This window comes from Epinephelus fuscoguttatus, linkage group LG18 (genome assembly GCF_011397635.1).
Source record: "Epinephelus fuscoguttatus linkage group LG18, E.fuscoguttatus.final_Chr_v1".
Taxonomy (NCBI): Eukaryota; Metazoa; Chordata; class Actinopteri; order Perciformes; family Serranidae; genus Epinephelus; species Epinephelus fuscoguttatus.
The window spans coordinates 36,914,070-36,930,779 of record NC_064769.1 but is presented as its reverse complement, the minus strand read 5'-3'; the positions used below and the strand labels follow the sequence as shown (position 1 = coordinate 36,930,779).

The 16,710-nt window shown below is 38.3% G+C and overlaps 3 protein-coding genes across 5 annotated transcripts; 1 reads left to right on the top strand and 2 right to left on the bottom strand.

Moving 5' to 3' along the window:
• On the top strand, window positions 1–7,297 carry enoph1 (enolase-phosphatase 1). Its single transcript, XM_049560091.1, has 6 exons — window positions 1–355; window positions 1,845–1,946; window positions 2,956–3,158; window positions 4,271–4,403; window positions 4,499–4,622; window positions 6,365–7,297. The coding sequence occupies exons 1-6, from the start codon at window positions 272–274 to the stop codon at window positions 6,502–6,504; spliced, it is 786 nt and encodes a 261-aa protein (XP_049416048.1). The 5' UTR covers window positions 1–271; the 3' UTR covers window positions 6,505–7,297.
• Window positions 6,687–15,943, bottom strand: tmem150c (transmembrane protein 150C). 3 transcript variants are annotated; one of them, XM_049560093.1, is made up of 9 exons: window positions 15,719–15,943; window positions 15,363–15,447; window positions 12,411–12,464; window positions 12,287–12,322; window positions 12,129–12,196; window positions 11,920–12,047; window positions 11,671–11,848; window positions 9,698–9,849; window positions 6,687–6,826 (listed from the first exon to the last, which is right to left on the bottom strand). In XM_049560093.1, the coding sequence occupies exons 2-9, from the start codon at window positions 15,434–15,436 to the stop codon at window positions 6,734–6,736; spliced, it is 783 nt and encodes a 260-aa protein (XP_049416050.1). In that variant the 5' UTR covers window positions 15,437–15,447; window positions 15,719–15,943; the 3' UTR covers window positions 6,687–6,733. The 3 variants fall into 3 exon arrangements, with proteins under 3 accessions (XP_049416050.1, XP_049416049.1, XP_049416051.1); XM_049560092.1 differs by having other exon boundaries at window positions 15,363–15,451; window positions 15,719–15,942; XM_049560094.1 differs by lacking the exon at window positions 6,687–6,826 and having other exon boundaries at window positions 7,431–9,849; window positions 15,363–15,451; window positions 15,719–15,942.
• Window positions 13,176–14,246, bottom strand: LOC125878697 (protein FAM133B-like). The gene is made up of 2 exons (XM_049560089.1): window positions 13,852–14,246; window positions 13,176–13,725 (listed from the first exon to the last, which is right to left on the bottom strand). The coding sequence occupies exons 1-2, from the start codon at window positions 14,244–14,246 to the stop codon at window positions 13,176–13,178; spliced, it is 945 nt and encodes a 314-aa protein (XP_049416046.1).
• Window positions 15,944–16,710: the final 767 nt, after the last annotated feature.

Below are 16,710 nucleotides of genomic sequence, written 5' to 3'. Positions count from 1 at the left end.
AGCAGCGCCCCCTCTGCGCAGCGGCCTGAACTGACAGCTGTGTGACAACATGTGTGCTCACTGCTCCTTCAGTCAGTGTTAGCTGCGAGCTGATGGCAGAGCACAGTCAGTGACCAACAGCTAACCAGGTGCTACATCCCTCAACGCTTTGGATAACCTTTGACCTGCTTCACCTGTCCCGGGGTCAGTTAGTGAGAGAACCAGCGAGGAGCGCGAGCGTTAACACTGTGGCGGTGCTGCTAATTATAAGCTAACGTCAGCTAACTCAAAAATGGCCACTATTTCAATTCCTGCTGGGACCAGTGCACTCTTGCTGGATATCGAAGGAACAACAACACCCATCACATTTGTAAAGGTGAGTTATATTACACAGATGTGCTTTTAATGCATATTTATTTAATATCATTTCATTTAATCATGTAGCGCTCAGCAACGGCTCATGCTAACAGATGACTGTCAGCAGTAGCAGCCCAGCTAAACCAGCTTAGCTTAACGGTGCTGGACCATTGTGGACTCACAGCTGTCAAACCTCTATTTAACTCAACTTTTCCTTCTCTGATTGTATACTTTATTAATTTTTCTTTTTTATTTGCTTTACACAAGTGCCTCGTTTAATATTTAATGAGTTCAGCTGGCTAACTCTCATAATATTGAGTCACTGCCTGATAATAACAGACCATATGCTACTTTCATTTCACATCGGAGCGTATGGAGATTAAATTGTCTCAATATTATTTGTATTAACAGTTCGACAATCCGTGTGTTAATGTGTGATCTGTACATTTAAAACGACTTCCACAACTACAGAAAATGTGTAAACGTATAAAACAGTTTTACAAATACAAAACAAACTGCAAATCTGATTAAAACAGACCATATGCTCATTTTATATCAGAGTTGTATGGAGATTAATTTGTCTCAGTATTTGTGTGAACAGTTCGTCAACCTGTGTGTTAATGTGTAATCTCTAAATGTAAAACTTCCACAAATACAAAAAAATTGTAAACTCGCAAAACTATTTTGCAAATATAAAACTAATCTCCAAATACACAAATAAATTAAAAAAATTAAACAAAAGATTCTGTGTGTAAAATGCAAATGACAAATAAAAAATGAATTCACAAAAAATCAATTGTAAATGTCTGGAAGATATTCACAAATGATTTCCATTCTTTGTAATTAGTTAAAATATATTCTCAGATATTTTTTATTTGTGGAATCTGTATTTACAGATCTGTTGTAAATTCGCAAAAAAAAAGCTTTTTGAGTTCACAATTTTATTTTTGTATTTGTGGAAGGGTTTTTTACGTTTAAAAATTTACAGATTAACACATGGATTGTTGAACTATTCACACAAACAATACTGAGATCAAATCTATCTCAATGTAGTTGTTGTTAAAAGTTTCCAGCTTTTAAATAAGATTCATGTCAGTATCACAATTATAATTACAACTGTGCATTTCTGATTTTTATGAGAGCTCCAACTCTTTATTTTAATAATATGGCAGCACCTCAAATACAAACATGGACAACTCAGGTTAGCCAAAATCTGACGTGCATTGTTAGGTAATTAAACCAAAATTTAATGGAGATAATTCTATAAAAAAATTATCTTTGTAATCATAATGCTACAGCTCTTCTTCTACAGTCATCAGATGACGTCACTCTAACCAGATGTTCATTCATTCCATATGGCATGAAAGCAGTATAACATATGAATACATAAGAAAGTAATGAGTGTTCAACCTTGAGATTTTTAAATAAATATGACCCAGTATATTTGTGTCTGATATTTTTTTTCCTCTCTGCTAACACGCCTAATGACTCCACTCTGTGTTTTCCAGGATATCTTATTTCCGTACATCAGGGAGCATCTTGAGGAGTACTTGTCCAATCACTGGGAGGAAGACGAGTGCAAACAAGATGTTCATCTCCTAAAGAAACAGGTAACGGAGTCACAAGCCTTGTTAGATTTAATCACATTTAAGAACAAATCTCTTCCAATAATCCAACAATATCTTACTATTATCAGCTATCAGGAGGGGAAACTTTGGCCCTTGATGTTCCTGTCAGTGTTTAAGAGCTGCAACTATTGATCAGTTTTTAGTGGAGGGAATCATCAGAGGCCCCATGATACAATGTTATTGTAATTTTAAACGTTTTGGGATATGCTGGGGGATTGCAGTAACACATATTGTGATTTATTAACCTATTTTTAACTGCTGATTATGACCTCAAAGGAAAATTTCATCATCTGTTTTATCTAATAAGATAAAGTTCACTTTTTTATTGCAGTAAAATGTATCTGAGAAAGCTGTTGATTTTATTTTTCTAACAGACTTCCAAGAGTTTAATTTGCATTTGCAATCCTAGTAATTTATCGGATCGATGCAATATTGCCACGCAAAATTATGCCGGATCGATTTTAGTCCCTTACCCCATTAGTTTTATTGTCGATTAACCTGTCAGTCATTTTATTGAAGGATCATTTAATCATTTAGTCCATGAAATGTCAGAAATATGCTATATAGTTTCCTAAGATTCAAGTTGACATATTGATAACGGTTATTTTGTCCGACCAGCAGTCCAAAACACAAACATGTTTGTTTTAGTATCATAAGATGAAGAAAACCAGCAAATATTCACATTTGAGAATGGTTAATATTGGTATTTTCACTTGAAAAAAAGAATAAATAGATTATTGAAGTAGTTGCAGATTAATTTTCTGTCGACCAACGACTTGTTTCAGTATTATTATGTTGTTTAATTGCTTTTGATTTGCACAGATGATGGATTTGAATGATACATCTCAGTACTACAAAAGAGCCGGACTTATTTTCTCAATTAAATAAACTTGATACAAAACAAAGCAAAAAAAGCATGTTGTGTCCCAGATACCCAAAGATCTGATTTGATGCTCCCTCAATAAAAAAAAAAACCTGACTGTCGCTGCAGATTGAAGAAGACATGAGACAGAACCGGTCGGGCCCCGTCCACGCCGTGGACCAGACGGTTCACACGGACGAGGAGAAGGCCATTAGGGAAGTGGTGGATAATGTACTGTGGCAGATGGCCGCAGACAGGAAGTCGACAGCACTCAAACAGCTCCAGGGTCACATGTGGAGGTCAGCGTATGCTTCTGGGAGAATCAAAGGCGAGTAAGTACACTGACCATTTTCCTCACTTCAAAATTCAGACCTGTGTGCAGATGCTGACTCAGACTTTAGTGATGACGTGGCACGGTTTCCAGAAACGGAACTTGAATACTGTTTGTACCTAAACACTTATTGACCAGACAGAAAATTAATCAGCATTTATTCTGTTTTTAAGTGTTCCAGTTTGTCAAAATTTACTGCTTTTATTTTCTTATGTGACAGTAAACATTTACAGTTTTGGACTCTAAGCCCGACAGAACATGTAGTTTTAAGACGTCACCTTGTTCTATAATTACAATTTTTGGGCATCCTATGGACCACACGATGAATTCATGAATAAAATAAAGACAATTACATTTATCGATACTGAAAACAATTTTAGTTTGCAGCCCTTTAACCAATAAGAAAAAATAAAATACTTTAATAATGTAATTCTAATAAATTTGGGGTCACGGGGCGTCGGTGGCTTAGTGGTAGAGCAGGTGCCCCATGTACAAGGCTGTTGCCGCAGCGGCCCGGGTTCGACTCCAGCCTGTGGGCCTTTGCTGCATGTCATCCCCCCTCTCTCTCTCCCCCCTTTCACACTTGGTTTTCCTGTCCATTAAAGGTAAAATGCCCCAAAAAATATCTTAAAAAAAATAAAAAAAATTGGGGTCACAGCCGCACGTAAACAATAATTTAAATAAAACCTTTATTATTCCTGAGCGGGGAAACTTAGTTGTCGCAGCAGCACAGAGAAAGAAATGAATACAAAGAGCCTGGAAAGTAACAGAAATAAATAATAAGTGTTTAGAACTAAAATAAGAATTAAGAAAATGCATTTGATCATTAATAGTTATTTTATGTGTAATATTCTCGTTTGTCACAAGACAAAACTAGACTGATGTGTCAGTATTTAAAGTATTATAATTATATATTAATTGGTGTTGAAATATATCGTAATTTCTTTGCAATCCATTCTGAGATCCTGAAAATAGAAAACATCTGTAAACCATGCCAGAATTCTTAAAGTTTTGATTTCTGAGGTGATTGTGGGACCTGAAAACTGCATCAACGAGCTTTATGAACGTAAATAAATAATATTTATCTTCTGATCTTGGTTTGCTTGTTAACAGAGTCTACCAGGATGTAATCCCATCCATCAAGAGATGGAGAGAACTGGGACTCAAAGTGTTCATTTACTCCTCTGGAAGTGTGGAGGCACAGAAACTGCTGTTTGGATACTCTGTGGAAGGAGATGTTTTAGATGTGAGTCCAGTCGCCGCTCTCATTGTACGTTGTGTTTTTCTATTAGTTTAAAGCAACTGTAAACTAATAAGACGTTCTTTTAATATTGATTCCAGTTATTAGACGGTCACTTTGACACCAGTATAGGAGCTAAAGTGGACAGCAAAAGCTACGAGAGGATTGCTGAGAGGATCGGCTGTCAACCGGAGGAAATCACATTCCTGACCGACGTCACTCGAGGTAAATATGTTAGCAGCAATGTGTTTAAGGCCGTCTTGTATTAGACACACAGAAATAAAACAAAGGATGTGCTCCTTCTATAATATAATATAATTTAATGGGCTGATCTGAAATCAGGTTTTTATGATTGAGGACTTGTATTATGTGTCATCATATTTCCATGAGCCTCAGCTGTTCTTTGTGTTCGGTGTTAGCAGTATCATGTAGCATTTAGCTCAAAGCAAATCTCCCAAAGCTGCTCGTCTCCTTAAAGGTGCCCTGTGGAGTTTTTATGTAAACAAATGTGAACAAACAAAATTTCTGTTTACATGTTTACATTCAGTGTTCAGTCAGCAAAACTTGTGTGTCTCCCTGAGGGCAGGCAAACATGGTGAATGCACTTCCTCCCCTGTTAAACATTTGCAAAGCTGCTTTTTCTAACAGTTTAAAACCTGTGTTGTTTACAGACTGTTTACAGACTGAGGCTACATCCACACAAATACAAATTTGTTTTAAAATGAATATGTTTTGCTACGTTTACACCCAGCGTCCACACCTAAAACTGAGGCTTTTGTAACTGCTGCTGATCCTGTTCAAGTTTAAAAAATCTTGGGATTGCATTTTAGGTTTTTGTTTTATTTTATTTTTTTAAATGATGATGCAGATGCGCACAAACACTTACTGATTGGGTCTTATCAGTCACAACACATCCCTGATTCGTCACACTCTATCGGGTGACACTTTTGTAGAAGAAAACAAAGGACATCAGACTGACTACCAGAGCTTAATTCAACACGGATAACAAATTACAGGTGTTGCTGACCTTGCTGTTGCCATTGTTGTTCTCCCTCTGTAGTATTTCTGCAAAAACAATCTGCTTCCTGTTTACACTGGTGTACATGGATGGTCATGTGATATGTATTTACAGGCCTTAGTATGGACGGAGATACTTTCTGAAACGATGCTCAAACGCTTGTGTAGACGGAGACTTGAAAACAGTGTTTTAAAATGAAAATGTATCGGCGTGGACGTAGTCTTACAGTCGTCTTTGTTCCAGCCCTTGTTGGCGCAACAGGGAACATACACATGCCGCAATTTTTTCGCCCTCAGATTCACTGTTTTCAATCTAGAAGCGCACTGAAATGCCAGAGTGACGCCAGAGTGGCATGCACGTGTTCCCAAGTGCCTGTTTTTCAGGGTGGAACAGCTGCACCCTAAGATAAGCTAAGTTCAGCTCTTGGAACGCAGCAGCGTGCACCGCATATCATGTGACGAGGGCCAACCAATCACAGCTGACCGATATCTTTCCCTTCCTCTCTAAATATCAGTCTGTGGTAGATATGGAGAAGAAGTTGATCATTTTAGTGCAGAGCTGCTAGAGCTTTACATCTGTCTCACAGACACAGAAATAGCGCCTGGAAGTAGATCAGCTCTGCTCTCAGGATTTCAGGTAAATAGGCTACGATACAGAGCTTGTTCAGCACCATACAACCTCTTAAGCTGGCACAGAAAAAGCACAAGAGTAGCACCCAGCGCCTGAGCTCTCGTTTCCCAGGCTGTTAAAGATGCAGCATGTGTACGGTCCCTTAGCGCCACCTGTTGATCAGTGGAACAGTGTGAAACCATGTGCATTAAAACAACAAAAAATAAAGTGAAAGTTTGATGGGAACAGCATGCCAAAAATAAATCTCAATACATTTCACTTTGCTTTGAGGCTGTGTTAGTGTGGCTTCATATATTCACTCATACATTTGTCGTTGCAGAGGCTAAAGCAGCTGAAGAAGCCGGGGTGAACGTGGTGGTGGTGGTCAGGCCTGGAAACATGGAGCTGACGGATGACGAGAGGGCCCACTACAGCCTCGTCACATCCTTTAGCCAACTTGAACTGACGGGACGTGCTTAACGCAGAGCGTGGAGGACGGCGGGGAGAACTTCTGATTTCATACTGACCTGTTCCTTCTCTTCTTTGCCCTCCCAGCCCCCCCTCACCTCCCTCCTTTTTACAACTCTTAATGTTTCTGTTTGTTCCACGTTGACAGTTCAAGAGGTGTAGGAGATGCTGCTGGGGCTGCAGTCGGCCACCAGAGGGCCACTGAGGTCCCAGCCTGTAAGCAGTCGGTCTGTCAGGTCTGTCAGGATGCCTTCACGTGTATGGAATCAGATTTACGGAGCGCTACACGATCATCACTCTCACTGGACCATTTGATCGACCGGGAACAGAAAAGCTGTAGATAAAACAGAAACAACAAGCCTGAAGGAAACTCCACACGTGACCTGTGAAGTTACTTTTTACCTTTTAGAGGAACCGAATCTCCAATGCTAAAACTTTCCAACTGTATGTGTCGTATTCGTAAACATGTTCCATCCATGTGCCGTTTCCTCCCTCTACACATACACGCGCGACGCAGAAGTTTTATCCAGTGGTTGAACCGTTTAACGTTGTAATGTTTTAGAAAGTAGACCTACAGTATAGTGGTGCTGCTGACAGGAAGTTCTCATTTCAAACTTTGTCTTAAGTAGTCCCTCTCAGCAGGTGAATGGTGTCTATTTAAATGTGCCATCCTCGTAGCGTTGGTGTTGGAAAGTTACCCTAGGAATTGCCAAATTGATTATTTATGTGTGTGAAACATAATTGGTATTATTCAGGAAATGATCATCTAAAAACTGCTTCCAATAAATGCCTTGTCTCACACTGACGTCTGTCTTCTCCCTCAGTACAATGTTCATGTTTGACTGTCTAAAAATACTTTGTGTTCCTGTATTAAAGCTTCAGACTGTAAATCTAAAACAGTGGGAGGGTCCAAATTATCCCTCGTGGTGTTGAGCCTCACAGATACTAGTGTAGGGTTTATGTGTCAAACCTTTAAAGGAAAACTTTGACATTTTGGGAGAGCCGTATTTGCTGTCTTGCCAAGAGTTAGATCAGGGGTCAGCAACCTTTACGAAATCCATCTGGAGACGCAAAACACATTTGAGCCTCATGGCAACACTGCGTATTGAGTCTAAATTAGCCTATCGACATTAAAAATAGGTCTAAATGAGCGTTCAAAAGTGTGTTTTACCACAAGATGGCTCCTCTGCAGTGGGCTATTTATGATTATTTGGTACTTTAGCTTTGCAGCGCTGGCGGTAAAAGCAAACAAATCCGTCCACTCTTTATTAAATTCTGTATTTCCCAACTTGTCTAACTCTTCCCTTTAAAGGCCTTCACACGCCAGGGGTGCTTTTTTGTGCAATAAATTTGCATGTCAGTATATTTTTGTCAAACTATTTTTGGACGAGTGTTCTCACACAGATGGGAAAATATCATGCAACAAAAAGAGCTGTCATTTTTCTTCCAAACAAGGTCGGTTTCTCTGAGCTTTCGCGCTGCAAATAAAGGCATCAACTTAACACAGTGTGCAAAAAGGAAACCACGTCACAATTTCACAACAATGGTGCCCCTGCTGCAGCTGTCACACATTGCAACTGTCATCAGCATTGCTGCCGTTGTGAATAGATGTGATGCAAGCAAGCGTTCTTTTTTTGTGTAACTTATTCGTCACTACCCTGGTGTGTAGAGACCTTAAAATTTAGAAGTTTCTTTAAAGAATTTCCACTGTAAATAAAGGCTTTCTGTTACACAAAGGTCGAGATAAAAGTACAATGACTACTTGATGCTGTCAGAGAAACACTGAATCTGTTAAAGCCTAAACATGACGGACATCTAAAAGCACTGCACTCAGCATTAAAGGTCCAGTGTGCAGGATTTAGAGGGATCTATATGCAGACATGGAAAACAAAAAGTACGTTTTCTTTAGTTTATAATCACCTGAAAATAAGAGTCATTGTGTTTTTGTTACCTTAGAATGATCCAGTTACATCTACACAGGGAGCAGACCTTTGTCTATGGAGATCACCATGTTGCACCGCCATGTTTCTACAGTAGCCCAGAACGGACAAACCAAACACTTGGTGCTTCTCAAAGAAAAGGAAGGATCGACCGAAGTTCAAAGAGGCTACGTCATTGAATCCCGTCAATGTCAAGGATCCTTTGAATTCTATCGAGGGCAGAGTCCTTCCTTCAGAGAATCTTCAAGGGTGCATGTGTGTATCCTCAGCAGGCATGAAGTACCCACAATTCTTTGCTCGTGATTTGCCAGAATTGAAGGCCAGGCCTCCTCAGTGACACACACCTGGGCCTTTGCTAGCCTGTTCCAATGTGAGGAGTAATGCCCAGCCTCTGTAGGACCTGACCTGGAAGGACCTGTCCTACAAAGGAAGCATCTTTGACTTTGAGAAGCACTGCCTGGCTCTAGATAGGACATTTGTGTTTTCACGAGCGTAGTTAGCAGCCGATCTGCGACGAGCAGTGTAGGAAAAACATATTTTCTTGACATGGAACTGTTTTATTGAGAGTTTTTACCGGTTTAAATCCCTTTCCCCAGAGGAAGAGACCCAATCTGCAATACTCACCACTAGACGCCACTTAATCCCCCTAAATCTCACACACTGTTCCTTAAATAATACAGTATTAACTGCACAGTTTAATGACCCCCAGAAGCAGGACTAACTGTTCCCCGCTTTCAAGTCTTTACGCTCAGCAACAGCTGGATTCAGCTTCATCACTCCAAAATCAGCGTTCAAGTTACTCTGAATAATCCACCATAAAATCACTCTAGATAGTTTTCACCCATCAGAGGAATAAAAAGGCAATTTTTTAAATTTATTTTTACTGATACTGATCTCACATAATCCTCCAAAAAAGTAAAACATTCTAGAGGTTATAAAAAATAATCTAAAAGTTTGCAGTGCTAAAAAAAAGCAGTGTTGAAAGTGTTTAAATGAATTCACTAATAAAACATCCTTGCATACAAAGATAACTGATCGATGAAGATATGTGCTTCTGAATGCTTGTAACAATAAAACATGGACACAGGAAGCTGGCAACATGTGTACCTGATGATAACAGCAGAGTAAACGAGTGGTGATGGAGTAAATGCATCTTAAATTTGCAGCAGTTCAACCTGAGGGTGTTTAAACATTAGACAGTCTAACGTCCCTACAGCTGGTCCGGCTGGTACCGGGATGCTTCAGAGAGTGTCTAACTGGCTCACCGGACGCCTGGAGCCGTCTGTGCACGTGATTTCAAAGTGGCTGTGACGAAACTCGATGGCGAAGGTGCCGAGGAAGGCGAGGAAGAGCATGACCAGCGCCCACTGGCTCTGAGCTGCCGGCATGTAGAGGCGCAGACCCAACAGGGAGAAGTCTGCAGCAGAAGAGTTAAGGATGCAAGTGAGGGATAAGAGTGTTTGGACACAGAACATGGCAACCTGTCAACTCATGCTCTGCTGTCACATCCTGCATGTGGTTTAATATAAATACATTTTTATAAATTGTAGTTTGCTAAAGATAAATAGTTTTGTAGTTTCACTGTAGAATACTTGAGTATGTAATCCCATTGAAGTCAATATTAATTTTTAAACTATTTGTTTTAAGTCTGTTGCTTCTTTCTTGAATGTGAAGTTTTAATGCTGTATGTTTAAACCTTGCTGTTGTTTTAGTCTGTTTGTCTTTAATTTAAAACTTTTTATGCTCTTGTCTTGGTCAGGACTTCTTTGTAAAAGAGATTTTGAATCTGGGAATATTCCTGGTAAAATAAAGGCAAAATAAAAAATAGAAAATGGAGGAAATAACCCCCCCCAGGTATGGTACAGGCACTATTGAACTCTTTCTTTCTATAAATATATATTATTTTACAGCTTAAAAGATTTTTTTTTAATTAAAATGTCAAACATTTAACAACTCCAGGATTTGCTGCCTTAAATATTTTTCGGGTTTTTGATTGTTGGTCAGATCAAACAATTTATCAAAGATCTTGGACTTTAACTGGAGAAAATCTGTTTTTTTTTTTTGTTTTTTTTATTAAAGGATCAACTGCACGCCTCTTTGCCACGTGGCAACCCTTTTTAACTTTGTAGTAAATATGTAAGCTGAAAAATTGTAATGAAACATGTAATACTCTCCTTCTTATGTCACACAATTAAATTGTCGCCCGTTTTTTAATTATTTTTTTTTTATTTATTGATTTTATTATTTTTTTCATTTATTTATTTATTTTAAATCTCTATATTTGTATACTCTTTTTATTTCTTTTTTATATTTATGTATATATATATATATATATATTTTTTTTTTAATTCTTTTTAATTAATTAATTTATTTTTTGTTTTTGTCTTTTATTTTCTTTCGCTGGCCTGGCTTTCTTTGTTTGTCTCGGGTTGGTGGGTGGGTGGGGTTGATTACTGTCATTGTTTGTTCTATGTTTGTTTGTAGATGCTTTGGGCATCTTATTGAATTATCAATAAAAATACCTTCTTTAAAAAAAGATCTTGGACTTTGTGAAATTGTAATGGATATTTTTAATTTATTTATTTATTTATTTACCAATTTCTGATATAAATAAACGAAACCAACCCAGTCTCACTCTGAAGTCGTCGAAATCCGGTGCTTGGGAAGTGACTTGTGATGTTAGACGCTGATGGAAAAAAGCCGTCCTTTAATGTCGACATGATACTCTGCCGGTTCTCGTTATAGTTTAATGGTGCTCAGCGGTGTCAGGGGGAAACATGGCAAGACAAGAACGAAAGCTAAGGCATCAAAAGTCAGAGTTGGGCGGTTAGGAGTGGTGGTGCATAGGTGCAGCAAACACTGACTTTCACCCGGGAAAGCGGTTTTCAAGTCCTTTAAGATCCTAAAGCCAAATCCTGTTCTTTGTTCCTAAACCCAACCATGTGCGCTAGTTGTTTGAGGGGAAAAAAACAACGTAAATTTGCGGTGTTGTACTGACGTAGTGCTTTTATTTTGAAAGATACTTCATGTAAATGTTAAATTTCCTGTGAAAACAGAAGTGTATTTTGAAAAAAGACAATGCATGTAACAGGCTGACGTTGACACGGTGTCCCAGAATGTCAACAACGTATGTGGACGTGGAAAGTCCATGACCAATACGTGACGAGGTCGGAGTGAGAATGTGTCTTTAAATTCACAATGTTCCTTCCTCTGTGAAGCTGGTATGAGTAAAGGATACAGAGTACCACGCAGACGGTGATGAACCCAGACAACAGGAAGCGGACGACAGCAACCTTCTTCCCCTCATTGTGTAGATTAACTCTCAGAGTGATGTAAGACTGCACCCAGCAGAACGCAGCTCCCAGTCCAAAGGTCATGAACGTGCCAAAGTTATGGATCATCTCCTTGGTGAACACCTGAAACCAACACCAATCAGTTAACTCTGATCAGCTGCTGAACACGTGCGTCTGTCAGTAGTGCACGTTACCTGGAAGTTTCCTACAAGAGTCATCCCAAAGCAGGCGACACAGAACGCCACCAGACAGCCGACGTTCAGCCACTGTTTGCCCATCTTGTTTTTCACCTGGAGGTATCTGAGGACGGCCAGAATGAACCCTGCAACACAGAGGAAGATTAATAAACTGTAATTTGTCGTGTGGCACAAACCTGTGTGAACGTGATCAACACGGCTCGCACCTACGAACGCAGACAAGTTCATGACCTCGCTGAAGATGCAGCTGGCTGGTGGGAAGTTCCCCGCGATGCTGAAAGGGAAAACATTTGTGTTTGCAGCTCTGGAATGAATCATGTTATGTCTATGCTTTTATTGTGAAAAGGAAATGATGGGTGTGTACCTGATGAAGGGGGGATACTGGGATCCATTTCCTCTCCTAAAATCAAATAAAAGTAACTTTAATCCAAAGATAAAGGAGATAAAAAAGTCATTGTTTGATGTAGTTAATATTGTTTAATTCTTACTTGTATTTAGCACCCAGGGGAACAATCCTCCCTTCACTGAGAGCCACAAAGTATCTGATAAATGCGTCAAACACAGGAGAAAATAACGTAATATTAGAGATGAACAGAGTTATAATACACTGTAGGGTGTGTGTGAGACAGACATACACAGATCATCAAAATGGATCCCTGGACACAGGCGTGTAACAAGCCCCCTCATCCCCTCTACACTGGAACAACATGACACGTCTTTTTGAGTCTCTTTAAAGATGTTTTTGTATCTTTGCAGTTATTTTAAGTAGTTGTTTTGCCTCTTCGTAGTGTTCTGGTAGTCTCCTTGTAATCTTTTAGGTGTCTTGGTGGTTGTTTTGTGTGTCTTTATAGACATTTTTGTGTCTTTGTAGTCTTTTGAGCCTTGTGGAAGTATTTTTGTAATTCGTGAGGTGTCTCTGTTGTTTTTTGTCTCTGTCATTTTACATCTTTTTAAAAATCATTTTCATCTATTTATTGTCGTTTGTGTGTCTCTAGGTAGTTTTGTACATCTCTTATAATCATTTCTGTGTCTTTGAAGTTATTGTGTGTTGTTTTACCTCCTCTTGTCGTCTTCTAAGTCTCTGTGTAATCATTTGCTTCTTCATTTTTGTGTCTTTGTGTCTCTGAGTAGTTTTTTAACCTCCTCTTGTAGTCTCTTCAGTCTTGTGGTATAGCCTCCTTGTAATCTTTTAGGTGTGTTGGTGGGGGGGGGAGGTTTGTGTCTCTTTATTGACATTGAAGTTGTTTTGTGTGCTATTGTAGTGATTTTGTGTCTCTACAGTCATTTTGAGTCTCACCTTTGTAGTTGTTTCCATCTTTTTGTAGTAGTTTTGTGTCTTTGAAGTTGTTTTGTGTCTTAGTAATCATTTTACCTCTTTGTCCTTGTAGTCTTTTTGTAATTGTGTCTCCTTGTTGTTGTTTTGTGTCTCCTTGTAGTTGTTTTGTGTCTCCTTGTAGTTGACTTGTGGTAGCTTTTGTATCTTTTTTGTGTCTTCCTGGTTGTTTTGTGTCTCCTTGTAGTTGACTTCCTGGTTGTTTTGTATCTTTTTTGTTTCTTCCTGGTTGTTTTGTGTCTCGTTGTAGTTGACTTCCTGGTTGTTTTGTATCTTTTTTGTGTCTTCCTGGTTGTTTTGTGTCTCTTTGTAGTCGACTTGTGGTAGCTTTTGTATCTTTTTTGTGTCTTCCTGGTTGTTTTGTGTCTCCTTGTAGTTGTCTTGTGGTAGCTTTTGTATCTTTTTTGTTTCTTCCTGGTTGTTCTGTGTCTCCTTGTAGTTGTTTTGTGTCTCCTTGTAGTTGTCTTGTGTCTCCTTGTAGTTGTCTTGTGGTAGCTTTTGTATCTTTTTTGTTTCTTCCTGGTTGTTCTGTGTCTCCTTGTAGTTGTTTTGTGTCTCCTTGTAGTTGTCTTGTGTCTCCTTGTAGTTGTCTTGTGGTAGCTTTTGTATCTTTTTTGTGTCTTCCTGGTTGTTTTGTGTCTCCTTGTAGTTGTTTTGTGTCTCCTTGTAGTTGTCTTGTGGTAGCTTTTGTATCTTTTTGTGTCCTCCTGGTTGTTTTGTGTCTCTTTATAGATGTTTTGTGTCTCCTTGTAGTTGACTTGTTGTAGCTTTTGTATCTTGTTTTGTGTCTCTTTAAAGATGTTTTCATGTACAGGAAATTGTTTCCGTGGTAAATTTGTGTCTGTTTTAAGTCTTTTTGTGTCTTAATTTCATTGTGGTTTTGCATCTTTTTGTAGTGGTTTTGTGTCTTTGAAGTTGTTTTGTCTCGTTTTACCTCCTCTTGTGGTCTTTTAAGTCTCTTTGTAATCATTTTGCATCTCTTTATAATCATTTGCTTCTTTTTACAGTCATTTTTGTGCCTTTGTAGTTGTTTTGTGTCTCTTTATGGACGTTTTTGTATCTTTGAGTCCTTGCTGGTGTTTCTGTGGTAGTGTTGTGTCTTTACAGTAGTTTTCCTGTCTTTTTGTCATTTAGTGTGACTTTGTTGTTATTTTTTTCTCTTTCCGTGGTCTTTTGAGTCTCTTTAAATTTAATTTTGATCTTTTTTATTCTTATTTTCATCTATTTATACTCATCTGTGTGTTTTTAAGATACATTTGTGTGTCTCTTAGTCGTTCTGAAGTTGTTTTGTGTGTCTTTTGCTTCTTTTAACAAACATTTTTGTGTCTTCTTAGTCATTTTGTGTCTCCTAGTAGTTGATTTACCTCCTTTTGTCTTTTGAGTGTCTTTATCGTAATTGTATGTCTTTTTGAAATCGTTTGTCTTTTTATTTGATCTATATAGTCATTTGTCTCTTTGTAGTTGTTTTGCAACTTTTAAAAATCATTTTGCATTTATCGCCTGCTCTTCATAGTTGTTCTACTATTCCCAGTAACTAACTCCAAGTCGCTTCTTGGTTTAAAAATGCACCTCACATAAACACTTAGTCATTGTGTTGCTCAGCACTTCCCCAGTCCATGCATTTTTGCATAAACAAAACAAACTTCATACCCTGCATACACTCATGCATGTTTCCGGGAAGTACTGAGCCTATGACTGGATAAATGAGACTTGGGTTGTACTGCAGTTGTGCAAGAGTTTGTAAATGGAATTTTTGATAAAATTTTGCTGATGTTAATGTGGGACCCAAATTAGTTAGTTAGTCATTTACATGGAGACACAAGAATAACAGAGTGTTCTTCAGGTAACACGGCATGACCCATTGATTTACAAACAGCCATTTTATTCTTTTAACTTCAGTATTTAGTTGACATTGCTTGACTCATGTCCAAACCTTGCTGCCACAGCAGGTCCTCACTGTCACTCCTCTGCACAGAGATTAAACTTAATCCTTCAGCACACTGTACAAAATATCACAAAGAAACCTTGAGACGTGGCTTCTTCTTCCTTAAATTATAATTATGATAAATTCTGCTGTAAATGTGGCGCTATAATTAACAGCACTTACACCACCCAGAGTCCAGCAGCAGTGAAGGCGGAGTAAAGTGGAGGCAGCAGAGCCCACAGGCTGCAGCTCCACATCTTGACTCAGTCTGTCTGGAAGACATTCATTTATAATATCATAATGTGGTGTGGGAGACATTTACATTACACACAGGCTGCAGCTCCCCTGCTTCATTCAGCGCTACTGTAGTTTCTGTATTTAAATAATTAATGCATGAAAATAAAACTCAGTGACAGGACAGGAAGTGAGCAGCAGGACACTTCTACATGTAAACAGTAAAGATAATAAACAGCTTCTTCTTGTTGGTTTGTAAACAAAAGGTAACTGCTGTAAACTGTTGATGAAACTGCCGAACATACCTGTCCGTCCCCGGGGGGATGATCCGCTCTGCTCCGCTCCGGGGCTGCAGGGCTGCAGGTGAGCGTGAAGGTTACGTTACAGTACGTTACACTGCAGCCTACAGTAACTTCCACATTATCTGTGTTTATGGCGGGTAATTAGTGTCGGTTACGTCTCTGACACACAGTGATAAGGGTGTGATAGTGTCGTCGTGTCGTCACACAGCAGGCATGAGTCAGATTAACTGTGACAGGAGGGCGTTTCCGGTTTTAGCGCCAGTCGTTTCAAAATAAAAGCGCCGAAACGTAAATCAATAGATAAAGAAATAGGATACAGTACCCTAATCATAGACTGTTTAAAAATAATTTAAATTTAAAAAAAAAACAATAAAATAAAAAAGAATAAAATAAACTTAAATAAAAATTAAATTAAAAATAAAATATTTTTTTTTTTTTTTAAAATAACAACTGAATTAACTTAATTGAATTAAATCAAAAATCAGATTTAAATTAAATTAAATTAAATTAAATATAAATCCTTATGTAAAACACACAGGGGCGGTAGAAGTACTCAGATCTTTTATCTAAATAAAAGTGGCTGTAATACACTATGAAAATACTCACAGTAAAAGTACTATATTCTAAATCTTACTTTGAGTCAATGCTGTGAAGTTACTTTTAAAATGTAATAGGTTACAGATTGCTAGTTACCCTGTTAAAAATATAATGAGTAATGTAACTATTTTAATTGCTTTATTGAAGTAATGTAACTTACTAAATTATTTTTTATTTTTATTACTTTCCTAATAAATGTTTTAAACTGGGCAATAAAACATATATATAAACTAAAACCACTGAAAAGAAGATATTCAAATGTAACCAATTTGTAATAATCAACGTTTATATACACGACTCCCATGACGGCCAGGTGGGTCAACGACTCACGTGTGACCTTAACGGCTCTGTAAGGGTTCCCACCCACACAGAGTTTAAAGCCTGCGACTCTGCACCAG